This window comes from Electrophorus electricus, chromosome 23 (genome assembly GCF_041902795.1).
Source record: "Electrophorus electricus isolate QZ-2024a chromosome 23, ASM4190279v1, whole genome shotgun sequence".
Taxonomy (NCBI): domain Eukaryota; kingdom Metazoa; phylum Chordata; class Actinopteri; order Gymnotiformes; family Gymnotidae; genus Electrophorus; species Electrophorus electricus.
The window spans coordinates 15,340,001-15,362,500 of record NC_137519.1 but is presented as its reverse complement, the minus strand read 5'-3'; the positions used below and the strand labels follow the sequence as shown (position 1 = coordinate 15,362,500).

At 44.8% G+C, this 22,500-nt stretch overlaps 1 protein-coding gene across 4 annotated transcripts in view; it reads left to right on the top strand.

The window, feature by feature from the left end:
• Positions 1-22,500, top strand: part of cdh8 (cadherin 8) — a 76,774-nt gene that overhangs the window by 27,752 nt on the left and 26,522 nt on the right. For all 4 annotated transcript variants that reach the window (XR_014119560.1, XM_027024386.3, XM_027024385.3 and 1 more), the window contains exon 3: positions 6,257-6,551. Coding sequence is in view for 3 of the 4 variants with exons in the window: in XM_027024386.3 (XP_026880187.2) it covers positions 6,257-6,551 (295 nt within the window). In the remaining variant the exon portion in view is untranslated. The remainder of the gene's footprint in view (positions 1-6,256; positions 6,552-22,500) is intronic.

Sequence of the window (22,500 nt, the reverse complement as noted above, 5' to 3'; positions counted from 1 at the left end):
TTTAAAAAATAAGTCACTATCATTTTTACTTTCTAAGTGGGTGGAGGGCGGCTGAGTGAATGGAAGCTGTGCAGATCACTGGCTGGATTCATCACCGATCTCTCACTGTAGCGTTGACACACGACCGAAGGGTAGAGCTGAGAATCAACCGTCAACCTCAGTGGAAAGTAAAAGCTTCAAAAAAATGATAGTGCTTTCTTGGGCTTGTCAGGCATCCATAGAAATCTGTAGAAAGCCAATGAGCAAAGCTTGTGTTCCTCTGCTAATATAGAAAAATACAATTTTCCATCCTTCTTGGTTGATAGATCAAGCAGTCATGCTACTGTAAAATGTCACTCACAAGCCTAAGCGTGCACACACACACACACATACACACACACACACACACACACACACACACACACACACATGCACACACACAATAGATCTGCTTGTTGACACATCCTCTCAGCTGTGATGTGACATGTACAAACAGCAGGTCCTTGTAAGCGACAGCAGGCAGGAGATGTGTTGCTTTTAAGACAGACCTCCTCTGTCCACGGAGTCTAGAGGCGGAGTGTCGCCCGACGCTCCTCACAACAGCACAATAATTACTCCTTCTGCACAAACACACTAGTCTGCGTGTAGCTGCCAGAGAGAGATAGAGAGGTTATTTGCATAGCTAATGACAGAGCTGAGGTTGCGTGCATGAGAACTCAACAAACAAACACGACCAGTGACAGGTGAGCCATATTCCATGCAGTCACAGACTAATGACCTCCAAATAGCTCCAGTCATAAAGACAACATACTTCGCCCCATTGAAGCCCCAGGGAGCCTAAATCCAGGTTCTCCTTCTAAATGGGTTCATTTTGCTCTTCTGGACAGAAGGTGTACATATCCACGGTATGTCCTATGAATACTAGTCCAAGGTTCTGCAAATAACTCATTTATTTAGCCCTAATCTTAACTCATAACTTTAAAGCTTTTGTAAACTTTATGTAAGCTAAATAATTTTGCAGTGACGTCTGTGCAGTTTTTCACCATTGACTTAGTCAGCTGTTAGTTCTGTCATCCCAGCAGAACACGTGAAAAGTCTATCATTCACTGTGCACTCAGCCCTCAGCACTAAACAAAGAAAATCCCAGGCTGGAGATTCAGACTTATTCACAAAATACTTGTTGGTAGGTTTGTGCACGTATGGTGCATTAATCTGTTTCTCACAGCTTGTGCATTTATATTCAACTGTCATTGAGCAGTTATGACAGTGGGCTGTCAATCAAGCATGCTCATTAGAATATTAGGATCCCCGCCCAGACCGTTCTCAGCTAGTACAGTTAATCATACTAATAAGATAATCATACTTTGGTTGTTTTTTGAGCGCTTTGAGTGTTTTACTATATTTCTGGTTTTTGGGGGTTTTTTTATGTTTAATATAATATTTCAGATGTATAAAGCTCAACTCTTTTCTTTTTTTCTTCTTCTTCATTTTTGAGATATTTTAACACCCCAGAAGATGAGACTCACAAACGAAGGTGCCCAGGCTGAAGTGCTGCTCACGCTGGTGACGTCACTGAGAGGCCCTGCATGTTTTAGCAGGGAAGAGCCAACACTCCTCATTCAGTGCTTCACTGTTCCACAGCAAATGGGAAGTGAGAGGACCACGGAATCATGAATCAGGAACTCGGGCTTTGCCATCTGGACCAAAACCACATGGGATCATCACCAGATCCTCTATCCAATGACACGTGCTATACGTTCCATCTGTATCTCGTGAAATCAACTTTTAATTCACTTTGATCAGATTCTCTTAACGAAATATCTGGAACGTATTTGCCTATTTACCTATATGCATGTATGTATGTATGTATGTATATATATATATATATATATATATATATATATATAGAGAGAGAGAGAGAGAAGTATAGTGATATATATAGTTCCTTGTCAGCATTAGATTTGCAGGTCGTCTAATCGTGTAGGAGGTGAAAAGAATGTCAGCGTGTGGTGTTCATCAGGAAAGACGTGTGTGCCCACTTTCCATTGTTTATCGTGTCTTCTTCTGTCTCAGTCATTCAGCCAGTGACGTTATTTTTATCTTGCTGGTAATTCAGCGATGCCTATCCAGTCATCTATGGCTCTGTTCTTCAGAGAATTACTGAAGAAAATCACGTCCACATTAAATTTGCCAGTTGATTCTGTCATACATATATGAGCAAACTGTAGCTGCAAACACAATGTCGAGTCTGTTTTATTTATTTGCTTCTGAAAGCTATCATGATCATAATGAGTGCAGGTATACTCATTTAGGAGGAGGCCGTATGCTCTTATTTGATAAAATAGTTTCCTCACTGGACAAAGTTGAAAGGGAAATGGAAGCTGAGAATAGCTGTGTACGTCACTGGTGAGGATCTTCAAAACATTCATAACTAAGCACTTATATTTGTGACTACTGTCGTATATTGTCTGAAAATGAAGACTTAGAAAATGACAGAACCCCTCATATACATCTAGAACCTGAAGTGTTAATGACTTCTGCATGAAAAACGCATTTTCTTATGAGATGTTTAGGCCTTTAATGCAAATTTGCAATGCTAACTGAAAGACTAATGATGTATTTTTATTTATGATTTTTTACACCGGTAATTGATTAAAATAATAATGTCCAGAAAATATAAGCACAAAAAATATTTTATTCAACAGCCAATATTTTTTGCTATGTTGTAGTTTTGATCTTTATCAATCATTCATCCAAAAATGTTAAAGCTCTTTATTATTACAGAGCTGATTTTAAGGATCACAATGACTACAGTACCAACAATCCAGATGCATTATGTGCTCTGTTTGTATTTTTATTTTATTTGATTTATTTTTTATCAGTGTGATCCATGATGTCTCCATTGGTTCAACATCTGTCTACACACATTAGCAAGTATATGTGTCAGACTGTGGAAAGGTTTACCAGCCCATGTGGACAGTGAATTGGTCGGAGCTTAATCGCACCTGGAGTTGAGCGTGAGGTGCAGCTTCAGTCCCACGCAAGTGTGTCTCCCTGGGTGACGAGGACCATTTCAAGAACCCAGCAAGAAGCAAAATCATTCATTTGCCACGTGGAGCTTAACAACCTACTTCAGAATGCTGTAGGTGGGTGTGGGGCATGGGGGCGGAGGTGATGGTGGGTTCGGGTTGGAGTTGTCTCATTACGACTCCACTGATTGCTCCCCGAACTGCCATAAAGCTCCTGTCGGGAGCAGGCGTGCACTGACATATTTCCCCCTGAGCTGACAGTGAAAGTTTTCTCTCCTCTGTCGTCTTCCTGGAAAGCGGTGCAGAGGGAAGGCCGTTAAACCCCTCAGCTCCGCACTCGCACAAGCGCGCACGGTGACACACAAGTGCGCACGGTGACACAACGCAGTGCTAAACGGCTTCGCGTGAGCTCGACGGCACATTCAGGGCTTCTCAGAGTCACACGAGCACTAATGAACCTGCGTGAGTGCTTTAAACGCAACTGCGGATAGAGAACACACTCCCTGATGGGAAACTTTTGGGATCAGGTTGATTTATGTGTCACTCACTGGCAACTCATCCTCATTCTCCTTCCTAATACCTGGAGGTAGAAGGTTTCGTAATTGGTGGTCTTATTTAAAACCTTGTGATCAAGGTTACAGCGAAAGTCCCCCAGCAATCATATACTGGGAATACATGCAGTAAATATGAGATGTTTTTAATATGCTGATGGCATTGTTGCCTTGACAACCTGGACAGTGACCAACAAGGCAACCTCACAGGTCTCCAGTCAGTGTTCATTCATATTTAAAAATCATTCACCAGTTTGACACTGGTAGTGCCTGCCTCTGTTTACAGGGCCCTGTGAAAGCACTGACCTGCCACAGAAAGAAAAGAGCTATCAGGCCTTTCATGTTTTCCATGTTGATTAATAATCAGTGTATTATTATGCTTTTCTTGTCAATTAAAATCTGACTTTTTTTTAGAAATGAGATTGATTACAGTAAAGGGGAAAAAAAGGATTTGAGAGGCGGGAGAATATTTGAAAAAAAAAGGGTCTCTGTGAAATTCACCAGCAGAAGAAAGCGGATCATTAATTTGGGCTCTTTTAAGGGTTTTCATAGGAGCAGGTTGTTGTGAAGTTGCCGTGTTAATGACAGAGATCTTTCATGTGGAATGATGGCACAATTAAAAGAACAAAAGTGCAAGATGTGACAATTTAACTGAATGTGCTTTGTCAGTGTCTGAGAACAGCACCTCGGAGACAGCACGTTTGCGGAAAAACACAAAACAATTGTGATGTTTTTTTGATTTTTTGGGGGTTTTTTATGTGTAGATTTCAACAAACACATTTATACACTTACCTTGTTACCGTGTTCCTGGTGCAGTCCCACCTGACTGCTTGGGCTGGATTTGTAGGCCACGAGATGGAACAGAAGTTCACTAAACAGGATGAGTTTGGATGGTGGAGGCGAGAGAGTGGGGTGAGGTGGGGTTACCTGCACAAATGCTAATGGTGAGGTATGTTTCACACAACTGCTGTACATTGTCAGACTTGCAAATGTTCCTCTTTATATCCGCCTACAACCCCTTGCACCTCCCATCTTATCCTTATCCTTCGGGAGCTTGTACCTAATTTAGAAGAGGTAGGGAACGAGAGGAAAAAAAACGCTCTCCTCGCTCATTTGGGGTGGAGTCCCTGAAGTCTCTTACCTTGAAATTTTTTTTATCAGTTCCAGCTTTTTTCCTTAACAATTTGAATTTGATTTTGAAATTCTGCACAGCATGGACAGCCAGTGAAATGTCATGATGACAGTTTACCTCTGACCCATTTCTGATCGTGTCTTCACACGTGTCTTCCACACATTTCATTTTTGTTCTTTACCTGCCTGTTGTAATGGTTAGAAAGACACCCACTTTACTTGTCAGAGAGAAAGGCCTTCAACAAAGCCCAGCCAGTGATCGTGGGTGCCCTGGCATACGTATTTTCTTGTCAAATGTCTTTTCTGCTTATGCATGGCATTGAAAAACCTCATAATCACTTTTTGTATTTCATTTTCCATTAGGATGGAGAGTCAGGGATAGAGCAGTGGTTAGGGGAGAATGTAGGAGATAGAGGATAGAGTAGGGGTTAGGGGAGTAGGGTATGGGGAAGTGGGAGTTGGGGGGAGTAAAGTATAGGGGAGCAGGGTTTTGGGCGAGAAGAGTATAGGGAATTGGGATATAAGGGAGTAGGGTATGGGGAGAAGGGTATAAGGGATTGGGATATAGAGGAGTAGGGTATAGTGGAGTAAGGTATAGGAGATTGGGGTATAGGGGAGCAGGGTATAGGGGAGTAAGGTATAGGGGAGTAGGGTATAGGGGATTGAGGTATAGGGGAGTAGGGTATAGGAGATTGGGGTATAAGGGAGCAGGGTATAGGGGAGTAAGGTATAGAGGTGTAGGGTAGAGGGGAGTAGGGTAGGGGGAGTAGGGTATAGGAGAGAATAGGTTGGGGGAGTATGGTATAGGGGAGAAGGGTGTAGGGGTGTAGGGTATAGGGGAGCAGGGTATAGGGGTGTAGGGTATAGGGGAGCAGGGTATAGGGGAGTAAGGTATAGGGGTGTAGGGTATAGGGGAGTAGGGTAGGGGGAGTAGGGTATAGGAGAGAATAGGTTGGGGGAGTATGGTATAGGGGAGAAGGGTATAGGGGTGTAGGGTATAGGGGTGTAGGGTATATGGATGTAGGGTATAGGGGAGTAGGGTATAGGAGATTTGGGTATAGGGGAGCAGGGTATAGGGGTGTAGGGTATAGGGGAGTAGAGTAGGGGGAGTAGGGTATAGGGGAGAAGGGTATAGGGGTGTAGGGTATAGAGGTGTAGGGGCTGGAGGAGAAAGCTGTTAATGTGTTGAAGCAGGTTGAACTCAGGTGGGAGAGATTTCTGTCACATGCACTCTCAAACACTAATGGTTTAAAGCTGGGAAGCCTAAGCTAACCAGTGCCTGGAAACCCAATCTAACCAGTGTCTGCTTTTGTATGGGAGACTGAATAATTCAGCAATCAGAGTAAAACATTTGCATTTTGAAGTCAATGGCAGTGCTCCAGTGTGCAGTGCTCCAGACTGCAGTGCTCCAGTGTGCAGTGGTCTATACTACAATGGTCCAGTCTGCAGTGTTCCAGTCTGTGCAGTGCTCCAGTCTGCAGACTTCAAGCCCTATTCCTTCATATGTTTAGGGTTCAGAACAGGGTTAACATCACTAGTGTTCTATTCTGTTTCTCTCCTTTTCAGCTCCATACAGATTTGGATGTAGGGAACAAGAACATCAGGTATGTTCTGGCTGGAGAAGGAGCAGGTACCATCTTTGCCATCAATGATAAGACTGGAGACATCCATGCTATGAAGAGGCTCGATCGGGAAGAGAAGGCAGAGTACACGCTCACGGCACAAGTCATCAACAGGGACACCAACGAACCCCTGGAACCACCCTCAGAGTTCATCATCAAAGTACAAGACATCAACGACAACCCTCCGCAGTTTATTGAAGGACCTTACCAAGGCTCTGTACCAGAGATGTCTCCAGTTGGTGAGTAAACTTGGTCAAATAATCATTCTTTTTACCTGGTCTACGTAAAACCATTCTAATTTCATGAGATGGGCCTCGGGGTGTGTTCTGAGTAACATGAGTTTTGGATGGTCTCCAAAAGCTCATATGTCAACATGTTAAATAGTTTACAGTCCACACACACACCAAGACCGTTGTAAATGGAGAAGAAATGGAGAAGACTTTTAGCTTTGTGTTGGGAACAATAACCCTGAGGAGAGTGTGTCCAGTCCATCGGCTGGTTTGTTCTTAGCAGACAGAAATTAATTTAGCTGAACAGGCAACTCACAAAGAAGTCGCTGGAATTTCAAAAAGCAAGAGAAGTTTCAGTTCAATAGCTAAAATCTAAAAAACTACAAGTACCCCTCACCCTAAACTGACCATTGAGTTGTGCTAATCCCAGTTCATTTTCTATTGTGGAACATTGTTGGAACAGCAAGAGGACACAGGTGAGCAGAAGCTGTGTGGATAAACCACACGTCTGTGGACACCTGTTCACAGGTGTCATCTTAGACAGGTTTATTTTGCAGGAAGGTCCATTAAATATGTATTTTTCATTTAAAGACGCCTCTGTAAAATATTCCAGTGAAGGCCATCAGGAGTCTGGTCTCTGTTATTGTTAAATATAACCATAAAGAGATACACATTCTGAACAACATAATATATTCATCCACTTCCAAGTAAACCTGATCATGCATCTTAATATGTGCTGCACGGTGGCTCTCTTTAAACCAAGCTCACACAGGGTGGACAGTGGCAGTATGAGACCGAGCAAAGCATTTACAGGATCCTGAAAGCCTCTCTGGGAAAGGCAGACACAGATATGGCTGCATTGTTGAAGATTTCTTAAGGACCTGGACCTGGACCTGCTGAAATGCTGCCTTATTATCACACGATTGTCTCATTCATCCTGAATGATCCTGAAAAGAGTGTCTTTTCCAAAATCTATCTCTATAAGAGGAGGAAGATATGAATCGAATATATACACATAATGTACTGCCCCTTTTCAACATGCTCACTGCATTAAAAAGATGCATTAGACTGGTTCAGATCATTTTGCCATTTCTGTGACTGCTACCATCTGTTTCGTGCCGTCTAAAGTATCGAATCATGTGTTGGTATTAGCTGATCAGATGGAGCTGGTTGATGCAGACGTGTCTCCATCTCCATGCTAGTCTACTGAGGTCGTGTTTTAGCTTTGCGACGTCTCAACATGTTGACATGACTGTCCTGCTGTAGACGGAATATCTCTCACAGCAGTAGAGGTGGGTTAACCACGCGATGACTATTCCCTGTCTCAAACCAGCCAAAGCCAACCGTGATTGGTCAAAAGAGCCCGAATCGGTTTGTTTTCTTTTGGCTGTTTGGACACGTTTACCTCTGCTGTTACTGTAATCCATCATGTCTTAAAAGGTCTTACAGCAGAAAGAGAGACAGAGTGAGACAGAAACAGACAGAAACAGACAGAAAGAGACAGAGAGACAGAAAATAGAGAGAGAGAGGGAGAGAGGGAAAGAGAGAGAGAGAGAGAGAGAGAGAGAGAGAGAGAGAGAGAGAGAGAGAGAGAGAGAGCGTCCCCAAGAGTGATGCACTCGGTTGAAACCCTCAGTGCAGTTATCTGAGTTTGACGGTGAAGTGTGACGGATAACAGGCTCGAGGGTGAGCAGTATGGAGGCTATGGAGGACAGCTCCAACCCCCGCGGGATCGCCACATCACGACACGGAAGGCAGCTTCTTTTGTGACTGTTATCTCCTTTTGTCATTACTGATTAATTAAACATTACCAAGTGCTCTCTCGTTGGCTTGGACTTGACTTGTTTTGGTCTTATTAAGTATTTATGTCCTGGGAGACAGTCATGGAAAGAATCTAAAGCTCTTTGGCTGGAGAAGTAAACAAACACACAAACAAACTGGTCTCTCTTTCTGCTTGTTTCTCTCAGAATTTAGATCTCTTGTCATACATAGTATATTGTTGTACCGACAGTACTATGTTACTGCATCTTTATATATATTACTATGCAGTAGTGCATTACTATAGCCGGAGTAGTTTAATTGTATAGCTCGAGTAGTTTTTCTAGCTGTAGCAGTATATTATTGTGCTGTATTATTGCATTACTCTGGCAATAGTTTTCAAAAAGCAGTCTAGTACTGATGTGACAAACTGCATTTAAAAACACACATGAATGTTGTAAGTTAAATTAAAGTCTAGGTCAAAATCACTGAAACGTTTGTGTGAAGTTTTCTACAAGCATTCATTCATTCTGAACACAGAAACATTTAACTAGTTTTTTGACAACCTATTAAAAAAAACTATTTCAAGCAAAGAGTGATTGCAGAATACTGAGCAGCAGAGTAATAAATTATAATGTCTTATTATAATAAAAAAGCTGACACAAATTCTGCAGTTCTGTTGGATTATGGTAATTTAACCCATTCCCATATTTGGAATATGTGGTCAGTTCTTGAAGTCTTTAAGAATATGTATCAAACTGTTTTAAGTTCTTCAAATAAAAGATACCGTTACCAGCTCTCTGGCAGTGGAAGTGAAGTGAATTGAAGTGGGTCATATGTAAAGTTCGTTTGCATTCACCCTGTCGCTTACACTGATTGTGTGTGTGTGTGTGTGTGTGTGTGTGTGTGTGTGTGTGTGTGTGTGTGTGTGTGTGAACGTGCCCCAGCCATCTGGTAGATGCCACCCACAAATAAATCAGACACAATGATGAGATGGACACAGAGATAACAGGCTGAAGTTGGCACCATTTCTCCAACATGACAAACACACCTACATGTGTATTTGACATGGCAGTTTGTATGTAGAGTGTGTGTGTGCGTGTGTGTGTGCATGTGTGTGTGCGTGCATGTGCGTGTGCGTGTGTGTGTGTGTGTGTGTGTGTGTGTGTGTGTGTGTGTGTGTGTTTGTGTGTGTGTGTGTGCGTGCGTGTGTGTTTGTGAAGGGGCAGCTTTGATCATTATCTTACCTTTCACATGTTCATTGTGCATAGCCAAACCCGGACTGGGCTTTTCTGCTGTGCTAGACGCACTACAATTAGATGCATCATTGCCCTTTCAAGGCTGCTCCATGAAAACAAAACCCATTTATAAAACAAAGAAAGCACTTAGTTGCCCTGTTACATTGGAGAACCTCCCCGACTTGGGGGAATTTATTGGGGCAGATGGTGCTATTTTAGGAACTTATTCTTGCGATGCTGGCATCAGCAAATAAAGTAACCCCCAAACCTCTTAAATCACCAACTCTTGGTGTAACATGTGAGAAGCGTAGGCAGGACACATGGGCAAAGGAGCTATTTAACGGGGCTCGTTAACAGGCCTCGTTAATGGGACTCATTAATGGGGCTGTGTAATGGGGCTTTTCCACGAATCATGGTCAGACCAGGCAGAGAAGCCAAGAGAACTGGGACACAGAGTTAATGTGAGTAAATCCACAATCATGAACACAGACACAAGCCAGTGAGGTCATAACACAGCAAACTCCGACCACGACACTGAGATTGTTAGTGAGCGTTACACGAAGCATTGCAAAGACCGGAGCCTGACCATGAGTTGTGTATGTTCTAATGAGTCCCTAAACTGGGGCAGAGACAGACCCTAATCAGCAGGGGACACCAGGTCAGAAGCAGAGAGGATGGATGAGATTCATGAGATGTGGGGTCTTCGGATAAGGACACCATCATGTGGTGAGGACCGTGAAGAGAGCCAGCATCAAGGTTCAGATCTCAGAAGCATCGGTGACAGAGGAAAAGCACGAGAGAGAAAAGGGATGTTATTTCTGAGTCTTTTCCCTCAGATGTCAAATCTTCGCTCAGCCCTCGTCTGCGCAAACAGCACCGAAGAGCTGTTCTCTGGAGCACGGTCTCCGAAGATCTGGTCTCCAAAAGTATGTATTGCCCGTGAAGCTTTCCAGGTCTCCAGGCCACACCGTTCTGTGTCGAGCACGAGCAGAGAACAGGTGCAGACGATAGTGAGCAGGAGGCCCTCATTAACACCCACACCTGAGCCAGCGTGGACCAATCAGAACCCATGCAGATCCTCCTGGGGCGGAGAATCCCTGACACCACCAGCGTGTCTCACAAATTATTAATCACAGGAAGCATATGAGGCTCCATAATCCTCTTCACTGCTTCAAGTTTATGGGATTAAAGATCGGCTACAGACTCAGAGTTTTGCTTCCGAGATGCCGTATGTGTATTCATGAGATTATCTCACATTTCAATTTTGCTTCAATTAAATTTGAGTCTCCTACTTACTAACAGAGGTCCAGGCACAATGGGAATTAACAGTCATTTGCATGGACTAGACAAATCTCATTGGATTACGCAATCTGTTTTCTCACTAATGGGGTCTTTGACTCCAAGGCCAAGACAAGCAAGTGAATGGCCCATCAGGTCTTCACACCATATGCTGGAGTTATGAAGCTCTCGGCATTCTGGCACTGATTGTGAGGTTGCTGAATCCTCTTAAAATGACTACTGGAGTAATTATCGTCACGTTGTCCGGCCTCTTTTCCTGAAAAAAAAAAAAAAAGGTGCAGAGGACAGTAATTGCTACACGCAAGAACAAAGTGGATGGAAAGTTGTTGTTTTTTTGTGGCATGAAAGTGGAGAGCTGAAAGTGGAGCGTGAGCAAGGCCTCGAGAGTCTCTTTCACTGTGGCTTCATTACGGAGGCTGGTAATAAAGCAACGGAGAGACAGATGGCACACGGTTCCTGCGCACTCCTCTCCATGCGAGCCTTGCTCTCCCGGCAAAATGAACCCGTGCACAGAGACTCCACACACGCAAATGTGTCAGGATCTGCTAAATTGGAGCACTGAAATAAAATTGAAGTGACGTTAATAGATTACCCAGAGTTCATTTGCATTTTGAGAGTTATTATGGGCATGGGAAGCAGGAATAAGGGGTGAGGGGTCTGTATTGCTAATACTGTTTCTGATTATGCACACCACATCCCTGGCAGGGAAAAAATAAATAAGGTCTCGTCAGGGGGGATTTTGACAATGGAGCTGGTCCTTTTTCTCCAGACAGGTTTATGGAAATGTGACAGAGAGATTTTAAGAGTTTAGTCCGTGCTACTTTCCAAAACAAATACCGCGAGAAGAGTCTGTAATTGAACAATCCACTCACATGTAGAATAAGTCTCCAAAGTAGGAAACAGCCAACAGACCTAATTTAATTAGCTTTAATTTATTTCTCATGTTTCTCAACAACAACAGAAATCGCTGGCACTTGTGCTGCCTTTAAGACATCTACCATTAGACAAATTGCTTTACAGTCATTAAAAAGAACGTGGGAGATTTAAAAGAACAAAAAAGTGCATTCCTTTTCATGGAGCAGACCACTCCTCACCACGTGCTCATGCACGCACCTCATCAATTGCTCATGCACGGTCCCCACCACACATGTGTTTTCAGTTGTCTGATTAACACAGAAGTCCGTGTGCAGGCTGTGGTGTGAGGTGGTGTGTGGAGCATGGCTGTAACAGATGGGGGAGGTGGATGCGTTGGGTTTTTAGCTCCACGTCCAGCTGGCCCACAGCGGAGTCCCATCTGCTGCCCAGTTTCCACACTGAGACTGTTCCATGGTGTCGGTCAGTCTGGAGGGTCAGGGCGCCAACCCGGCTGCCACTTCGCCCGTGGACAGGTGAGGTCTCCAGGAAGCCCTTCCCAGCATGCACTGTCCCTCTGTTCGCCCTGCCTGCAAAAGTGTGAAAGTGCTCTGTGACAGAGGAAACCGAAGCAACTGCTAATCACATGAGCAAAAAGATATTTAAATGAAAACAAACATGTTCTGCTGAGCTCTGAGTGAGCTAGGTAACCCCAGGCCAACATGTAGGGTTTCTTAACTTTGTATTTGAAATGTATTTTCAAAGGAACTGGTCATCGGGAGTGAAATTAGGAGGTGAATGTTGGCGTGCAGTAGTGGTTTAAGGTCCTTCACACGAAAACGTCTTCTACATCTTCACTGACATCTGAGGAAAAAAGACCTTTTAAATTCATCTTAGTCCATTCAGAATATGGTAAACAAAGTTGAAATATATTTTCATTCGAATTGTCTGTTACATCTAGATGGTTTTATATATGCTCATAATAGCTACTTTATCTATACTCTCATAATCACATCATAATAGCTCCCAGTCATATTGTGTCGCTGAACTATTTCACGGTTGTCATGAGAGCAGGTCTCTCTCCACCCCTCTCTGCTGTTTTCTAATGCAGCCCTGCGTTTTGTTTCCTCAGTTGTATTAGTGGTTGTTTAGCCAGTATTTTCTTCTTCTTCCGTGTCTTTTTGTAAGAATTACAGTTATCAGTGTTATCAGAAAACAGTGCACTTATATGCTTGCAGTAGCTTTCTCCCTCCGGTCGCTGTGCTTCACAGTCATTTTAGAACCCACATTTTCTTGACTGCAGTGAGATTATGGGATCTTATGCCATGGGTGGGAACCACTTTAAAAACCGCACCGCCCCCTTCTCCGGCTCCACCCAAGCTCCGCCCTTCTCACAACATGTGGACTCCCAGTGGCACAGATCAATGGGCATGTGCCTCGCTCAGCAACTTGACAAGAAATCAACATCGAGGGAAGACAGCAAGGGATGGTAACTAGCCCTGAGTGCAGGCTAGGCCATGTTTTCTGTCGGCCGAGTCCGATGGAAAGAACCGGTTGACACGCACCGGATGCCAGGCCGAGAACTCCACTTTTTCCTCTTTCTAAGGCACCTGTTATTCAGGTGCAACACTGGTGTCTGAATTAAGCTCTGTTTACAGTTCAAGCGCTGTTTCATCTACAGATCTTCCCTGCTGCTGGGAGAACATCACTGTGGCTATTATGTCTTCTTAAATGGTTGAGGAAACAGCGATGATTTCCTGAGTCGAATACTACGGCCTCTCTTTCCCAGGAGGCAGTGTGGCAAGCCCACGGTCACGTGATGCAGGCTTTTGCTGGGCCCTGCATAAGATGGCTTCTGAAAGATGATTGGTCAGGAGCAAAACAGAACCACAAAACACACAAAAAGACAAACCGCGGGGACGGGCGAAGGGAAAACAAAGGGTCTTTCTGTCTGCTTTGAGAAGTGGACCCTACCAGAGTCCTGGGAGGGAAACAATAGAAGCGAGGAGAAAACATCAAGTGATGAAAGAGAGGAGCGAGAGAGCTGAAGTGTGTGTCTGTGCAGCTGAGATGAGATGGAATACTGCTAATAGCCATGGCCACACTGTCCCATGTGACGGGATCAGCAGTGCTGGACACAGCAAGCGGACATCACTCGTCTGTCGTTAAGGAGCGAGGTGTCGGAGAGAGGAGTTGGCTGGCGTCACGTCTGACCAGCACTGCTGCTGTTGTTGTTGTTGTTGTTGTTGTTGTTGTTGTTGTTGTCTATGCTCTTAACCACTGGTTTTGTGAGTGCGGCTTTCAATGGAACCTGTTGTGGTGAAGGGAGATTCTTTTGTGTTTTTCCAACCCAGATCTAATTAAAAATGTTGTTGTCCATCATATCTAACCGTTGCCAAGAACAACCTTGAAGATTTGCTGGGATTTTAGGCTTAAACGATTGGCTTGGAGTGTGTTAAACTGTCGGCATGGTGAGTTTCTCAGTATTAAACGTACAGTGAGGTGGTGTTATGCATGATATTACATGAAGAAACCTGTGCTGAAAAGCAGTGATCCGATCCTTTAACGTAAGGGACTGTCCTAACCAATCATCTTGTTGCCTGTCGGAGCATCGCAGCCCACTGGCCTGAGTCCGAGCCCGGCATTATCGCTCAGGAAATACAGTCCCACGACTCACCGTCAGGAAAGACGGTGCCCAGCCAGAGCTCACCTCGCCCCGGCACAGACGGATCCGCTTTTGAACGGTGGACTACGTTAAATCTCCGCTGCGTGAAACGTGAGCGTAGCCGAAGGACGCCATGTGTGAAAATAAAATGTACTTCAACCTCATTAAAGTTAATTGTGTTAAATATTAATTGTGATATGATGGAGACCCAGACACTAGGAGTGTATAAAAGGGCAGAACAGAGGAGGAGAGGAGAGATCTGTGTCAGAGCTGGAGTGCTCTAATTCCCGCTGCGCTTTTTGGCTGCTTATGCCAGTCTGACAGGATGCCAGGCATGTTCTCACAGACCGCGGGCCTCCCAGCTCTGCCTACGTTTATTAAATATCGATGAGAAGCACTGAAGATCTTTAATGTTGTGTGGAAGTTCTTGTTTCTTTCTTTAGTGAATAACAGCTCTGCGTTCAGTGGTCTTCCTCTTTCCTTCACCTTGCTAGCATGTTACCCCATGGCCCTGCCTCTCCTCACCCTCTGCCCCTGTTTCTCTCTTATTAAGGAGGGGTGGCATTGTGTCTGGTCCCTGCCAGCGAGCTGCTCCAGCCTTCCGTCACATCCTGCGGGCGAAATGTTTTCATTTGCTCTTTACGACTGCTTTTATAAGACCTTATTCTGATGAGCAGTGGAGCAAGGAGTAAACACTCAGCCGTGCTGGAGAAGGTTAGCGGGCTCCCTACCCCACGGCGCTGGCGTGCAGGGGTCGTCTGGGAGCGGACACCCCGAGCGCGCCTGGCTTTGTTCCGGTGAGGCAGGCGTGCGCGGTGCGCTTCAAGAGCAGGCTTGTGTCTCCACACCGTTCACAAGAGCGTGTTCACACAGAGAGTGTGTGCCTCCACGGGAGACTCATGGTAGCGGGGGGGCTACATTCAGACTTGAGAAGAAAAGAAACTTTGGTGTGTGGGAACTGGAAAGGGAAAGCTGATCTGGGAACAGTGACAGACCTGAGAGCAGGGGCCGATCTGGAGTAGTGTCTGATCTGAGAGCAGGGGCCGATCTGGAGTAGTGTCTGATCTGAGAGCAGGGGCCGATCTGGAGTAGTGTCTGATCTGAGAGTAGGGGCCGATCTGGAGCAGTGTCTGATCTGAGAGCAGGGGCCGATCTGGAGCAGTGTCTGATCTGAGAACAGGGGCCGATCTGAGAGGAGAAGTTGATCTGGAAGCAGTGACTAACCTGGGAGCAGTGGCTGATCTGATAGCAGAGGCTGATCTGAGAACAGGGGTTGATCGTGCCAGTCTGCAAGGGAAATGAAAGAAGCTGATAAGAGATTGAACTGTGGATGGGACTTCAGGACGGGGTCCCACTATAGCACAGGTCTGATCAGCTCGGCTGAAGACACGGTGCTGACAGAACTGACAAGCACTTTGATGTGATGCAGATCGCCGGTGACTACATATAGCTTAGTCAAAGGCTAATTGGAGGAGTGTGTGTGTGTGTGTGTGTGTGTGTGTGTGTGTCTGTCTGTGTGTGTGTGTGTGTGTCTGTGTGTGTGTGTGTGTCTGTGTGTGTGTGTGTGTGTGTGTGTTTGAGTGTGTGTGTGAGTGTGTGTGAGTGTGTCTGTGTGTGTGTGTGAGTGTGTGTGTGTGTGTGTCTGTCTGTGTGTGTGAGTGTGTGTGTGAGTGTGTGTGCTCTCACAGGTGTGATTATGTTTTTTTATGATGGAGTTATGTGCACATGTGCAAATGTGTGTGTGTGCGTGTGTATGTATATGTGCGTGTGTGTGTGTGCGTGTGTGTGTGTGTGTGCGTGTGTATGTATATGTGCGTGTGTGTGTGTGTGTGTGTGTGTGTGTGTGTGTGTGTGTGTGTGTGTGTGTGTGAGTGTGAGTGTGTGCAGTACTGCCTGCTTTTGTCTGACGGATCCATTAACTGGCCGAGCACGTACGGTGTGTTTGGTCTTCAGGTTTAGGAGGAAGCAGGTTAACCCTTCCCTGTCTGGTTAACCCTTTCCTGTCTGGTTAACTCTTCTCTGGTGAGAGCTCTGCATTGCTCAATGCAGCTCTGCTGCTATTTGGTGTCAAGGTGGATTGTTTGCTGTAGAGGAATCGGAGGCCTAGTTACCCCCCACCCACCCCTTACTGTTTCCTCTCCCTCTAATGCCTTTCATCACAGTCTGACTGTACTTGGTGTTTGCACTGATAGCTGTGTGTCAGCTTTGATGGCCCCCATCACACTCACAGGAAGTCAGGGATGGTGTTACCTTCACAACCCACTACACACAGACACAGAGACACTGAGACATACATACACACATGCACACGTGTGGGACAAATGCTTCCAGAAACACATGCAGCATCAAATAAAAATGTACACATATGCACACCTACACAGAGACTCACACCCACCAAAACACACCCACACATGCCTACACCCGCATACTCAAGCACATTCCCACCCCTGCACACCCATACATACCTGCTTCCCCCAACACACACACACACACTCTGCTCTGGCTTGTCGCTCTCTCTGGGAGTTGGCTCACATACTCAGTGATGATCACTATCACTTTAATGTGTCACTTTCTCCCCTGAGAGATTCATACTTGCTGCAGAACAGACAAACGACGAAGCCAATGCTCCTTCATCACATCCAGAGCATTTAGGAAAAAAGACCAGCACAGCCGGGACTTCAGTCTCGGCCGTGTCATGAACCTACCTCTATCTGTTTGTGTATTTGTTTGTGTGGTTGTTGGTTTATTTGTTTGTTTGTTTCTTGTTCTGAGCCACTTGACCAACACACCTATTTCCAGTTCATTAGACTGCTTGTCTTTCCATAATAGGAATGATGATCAATGTCTTTGCCAAATTATCAAGTTCCAGCTAAACAAAGTGAGGTCTAACATTGGTGGGGAATGTAGAAGTTCTACAGTGTTGGACAAAGCCAGCTCAGAAAGCCTTCTCACCTCTTGGTCTTCAACCTTAAACTCAATGAAGCACAATATGCTTGCCCTTTTAGCCTTTTCTAGACCTTAATGGCCCTTTTTTATAACGCACGTTTTATTTACTTTTATGTTTGTTTAATTGTCATTGTCTGGGGAACAATTAAAAACAGCTCAACCGTAACAGTTTGTCTCCAAATACCTCAGCCTGAGCTGTCCATGGACAAACTCATTAAAATGAATCAGTGACAAACCACTTCAAAATGGCGACACATGTCAAAGCCTTCAGCAGAGCTCGGAGGGCCTCCCGTAATTGTTTTGTTCCTGCGTTTCTCAGTCAAAGCTTGTCAAAGTCTGGACTTAAGTATGCATGTTAAGTCCAGACTTAAGTATGCATGTTAAGTCCAGACTTAAGTATGCATGTTAGAAAGGAGTTCATTTTGTTGTTTTTTTCTTGTTGTTTCATGTTCCTCATGTGACTTTTCCCACCTACCAAAAACGCATACTGCCAAACCTCTAGATCTGAGCTGCCACTAAAAATACCCCAAACTGCCACTCTCTCTCACTCCAAACTGCCACTCTCTCTCACTCCAAACTGCCACTCTCTCCCACCCCAAACTGCCACTGCCTCCCACCCCAAGCTGCCAACCCCTCCCACCCCAAACTGCCACTGCCTCCCACCCCAAACTGCCACTCTCTCCCACCCCAAACTGCCACTCTTTCCCACCCCAAGCTGCCACTCTCTCCCACCCCAAGCTGCCACTAAAAATACCCCAAACTGCCACTCTCTCTCACTCCAAACTGCCACTCTCTCCCACCCCAAACTGCCACTCTTTCCCACCCCAAGCTGCCACTCTCTCCCACCCCAAACTGCCACTCTCTCCTACCCCAAGCTGCCACTCTCTCTCACCCCAAGCTGCCAGTCTCTGCCAGTCCACAATGCAGCAGTAAGTGCAGGCTTCTGTTCTCTGGCATCAGAGAGCGTTAATTGTGGTGCAGACAGCGACAGTCTCTTGTGCTGTTTCTGCTTGAGGCTCCTGGGAACAGTTTTCACGATGCTGACAACCATTTCACCACAAGCCTCATCTGCTCATTTTCTCTTTTAATTCATTTTTCTTCTGTAAAAAAAGGCCCATTCTTGTAAACAAAAGGTGCTGCAGTGCTTTTGTTGGGAGCTGCTCATATCTCATCACACACACACACACACACACACAAATGTGATTGTTCTCCCAGGTGTGAATTAGCTGGGGTTATGAGGGTTGGGCAGTACAAGGAATCTTGGATGGATGATTTATTGTAAATTATCGTCACTCTCTTTAAAACTTGTAGCTCTCATGTGTCGTGATAAACACCACAGAATAACTGTCCTTTTCAATTATCGCTCCTGCTGTACATCATACTAGCAGGAAAGGTGGACAGAAAAGCCCCGTGAATGACAGTTGAAGAAGGAGGCCCATCTCCTGATATTCTTCCCGTGCCCATGGCGCTTAGCATTGGCCGCGAACGCCTTGTGTCCTTGTATCAGGGACTCGGCTGCCTTTCACGTAAATTGGCCACAATCCAGCATGTCTCTGAGTAATTCAGAGAGTCTAGTGGACGTGTGGCGGTGGTGAGTGTGCTGGCATTGACAGCACTCAGCTCTACCCATTATTCCCGCTGAATTTACCCGCCTGCAATTTTTGGAGAAATGACGGTTCTGTGATGACGGGCTTGCTGTGCGTCGGGATCTGACCAATGTCGTGCAATCAAGCGGGTCAGCTATGAAGGAGCCCAAAACAGCCCTTTATTCACAGTGTCTGCATGAGCTGCAAGGCTTAGCATGAAAGACGTAGTTGTCATGGTGTGAAACGCTTTTGGGGGGTTTTCCATTTAGTTTCTCCTTTTCTCTCCCACTCTGTATTAAGGCCAGACCCATCACGCTTAAGCAGAAGCTGTTCTGTTGGAGTAAAGCTCAGAGAGTAATACCGTAACAAGTTAAAATAAATGTGCTCTAATATGTAATATTTATAATGCAACTTCGCCAGGTTAGAGTCCCTACTAATATGCTAGTGCTTCATTGCATTTTAGCCTTGAAAATGACATATTTAGTACGCAGTCCCTGGAAAGGAGTTCAAGCAATTTGCTCACTATGTTCTCTAGTTTAGTTCTACTATTTCTGCTTCCTTTGTTTTAATATAGATGGGAGACGGCACTTAAATAAATGCTATAGAGGTACAATGATACTAAAAGCCAGGGCATAATAAACAGAGAACACGAAACCTGGTGAAAGCCAACAAAAAATATATCACTGCAGCTCATGCATACAAGAAATGAGAGGATTTGGTCACTAGAGAGTCTGTTTGCATTACTGCGGCTGGCTGTATAGCGTATGAGTCATAAGTCATGACTGTCCAATAAAAAGAAAGGGAAAGGCCATTTCTCCTGGATGGGATTTACTTTGACTTCCGTTATTCCACTTCCCGAGAAGTCCTGGTGATAGAATGTCTCCCTGCTGCTTTTTGGGGCAGATGAATGAAATTCGATGTCTGTCCAGATGATGAAGTGCTGAATCAACTGTCCTCAATTTCAATATAAGAATGTGAGTTCTGCAGACAGTTCCAGGTCCCTCTTCCAGGCCAGCCTGGTTGCAGTAGTCGATACCTTCAGGCTTAGAGGATTTGTTTGAGGACTGTTGTGCCATGTAAAAGTTCTAAGCATTAAGACAAGTTATTTTGTTTTTTAAACAGCTGCATTTGACTGTTTGAGTTAATAAGAGATTATGAGTGTATGTAACACTTCAGATGTCAGTTGGAGTTGTGTAAGAATACTGTTACTTTAAGGAGTTGTTTGCACATTTATAATTCCATTGATGATTTTACTTTCAGTTATTTGTGGTTTTATTTTACTTATTTGTGGTTACCTTCACAACCTGCAAAATTGCAGTTAAGTGTATGTGGCCTTCACAATGCCGGATACACCAAGGTTCCCTTATTTTTTCAAACACAATGAAAAACCCTTTCGCTCCCTGGATGAGGTGTGCAAAACATATTATATGACATTTATAAAATTTCAGTGAAATACCTTGTTGCTTTTATCCACCTGTGAACAGCATTTAAAGTTAATTTTAGAATAGCTATGAGCAAGGTGACTGCCCTCGACAGCCGAGCTGATGGACTTCAAACTCTCCGATTCTCCTCTGTGGACAAGGACTGTTTTTCTTCCTGCAAGTCATATTTCTCTCCCATCTTCACTGCCGTCAAGACTCTCCAGCAGGCGCTATGCTCAGCCAAAGACAATATTCGCACAATCAAGTTTTCACAAGCGTCCGGGGGCTGAGAGGGCAGAAGCCCAGAGGAGACGAGTCTGGGAGCTCACCATACAATATCTTGCAAGGACAAACTCATCTGTACTGATTTGAAGCAGCGCCAATGGAAGGCTTCTAATCCTCCATCCTTTTTATCAGAGGGCTAGAAAGAGGTTTTCAATTCGGTCTACAAGGGGAAAGGGAGTTATTTCATGGCCCACTGACTCCACAGTTTTAGAAAATGGTTGTGTGGGGTTTTTTTATTTTTAATTTTAAAATCTGTATGTGTCTGGGTAGCATGTTGCTTAATATCTGCTGCCTGCACAGATTCACGGAAGCTTGAAAGATGAAGGCAAAGTCACCTCTACCAATTAACACAGCTGTGGAAACATAGGAGACCAGCGCTGTGAATGCTGAGGTACAGCACAACAATAAACTGTGCAGTGCCACGCAAACAGGACGCAATGCTATATGTATCTGATATACATGTGATGGCCAGTTAAAGATATCTTAATTGTAAATATTACTTACAGTTTAGGCGAAGGGCAGATCTGAATGACGATTTAAATTAGGTCAGACCACTAGACTAAAGCAGCCAACAGACTCTGGTTCTTTGTGAATTGTATCTCTGTGTGGTACCTTGTTGTGCAGAGGAGGATGTAGACCAGTGTTCTGATTGTCTGGTCAAACTTTCTGTGTCCACATGGTGTTTCTTAACACCTCAGAGCTGGCTTCTACAGCCTGTCTATATGATGCAGAAGGGAAGAGTTCCGCGCTCCAGAAGTCAGTGACATCTTTGTGAGGCAGCATCCAAGAGAGATGAACAAGGAAAAAAAATAAAATGATATTCAAAGAATGCAATAAACGCCCCGCTTTTATCTTAACGTGAGTCAGACCGCTGAGTTGAAGGCAGCACCAAAGAACGTCTCCAGGGCCCATGCCATGTGTTTGTCGACGTTTTAATAGGGTTTGGCTTAGCGATAAGGAAACATTTGATCTACTAAACAAGTGGTGAACGCATACTAACACATGCTCAGGCTTGGAAGTCACACTCCCACAGAAAAGAACAGCTCGCGTACGCCTTCATGTCCAGCCGTAACGAGCACCACACCGAGTCACAGGTAAGCCCTAGCAACAGTGAGGGTTTGTTGTGTTTGCACACCACTGGCACTTGAATTACTGACAAACACAGATCTCTAAGGGCCACTTCAGCCTCGCTCTCGCTCAGAAACAATTGTGCTGCAGTGCTAAACCAGGTTTTGAAGTCAGAGTGCAATGGCTGGCGTTTCTCTCAGAAATGTATTTATTTTCTTCTCTTAAAGGGAGCTATTGTGTCAAGCATGTGTTATCTCTGAGCTTTTAAAGCATTGTGGCAGTTGATAAAACAAATGGTAAGGATAATATATAAACTGCATTCACTAAGCAAAGGACACACACACACACACAAACACACACTCTCACACACACACACACACACACACACACACACACACACACACACACACACATGCGAAGACTGTAGTTTGTATGTTATAGTACCATTGTAGTATCACTGCAGTAGTCGTATATGAGGTAAGACAAAAATGTCGCATACAGGAACATCCTTATTTATGTTTTGTCTTTTTTTTTTTTTTTTTGCCATGGCAACCCAGGTTTGCATGCATTCTGAGCGGCACGTCTTCTCCCTCAGGGGCCTGGAGGGAGGGGCTTCGTCAGAGCTCCTCCCACTGAGGGAGTGGTACACTCATCCACTGCAGTAGAGCTGTGATAAGTGAAAGACAAAGAAACAAACCAGTCTGACTGTGCTCAAGCCGAATGAGCTTTACCTGCAATGGGCACTTGTAGAGAGACTTCCAGAAGAGAAGAGGCTCAACAGCTCTCCTGTTTTATCTCTCACCATGTTGACTCAGTGTAGGGCTGAATTCTCGTGGCTGG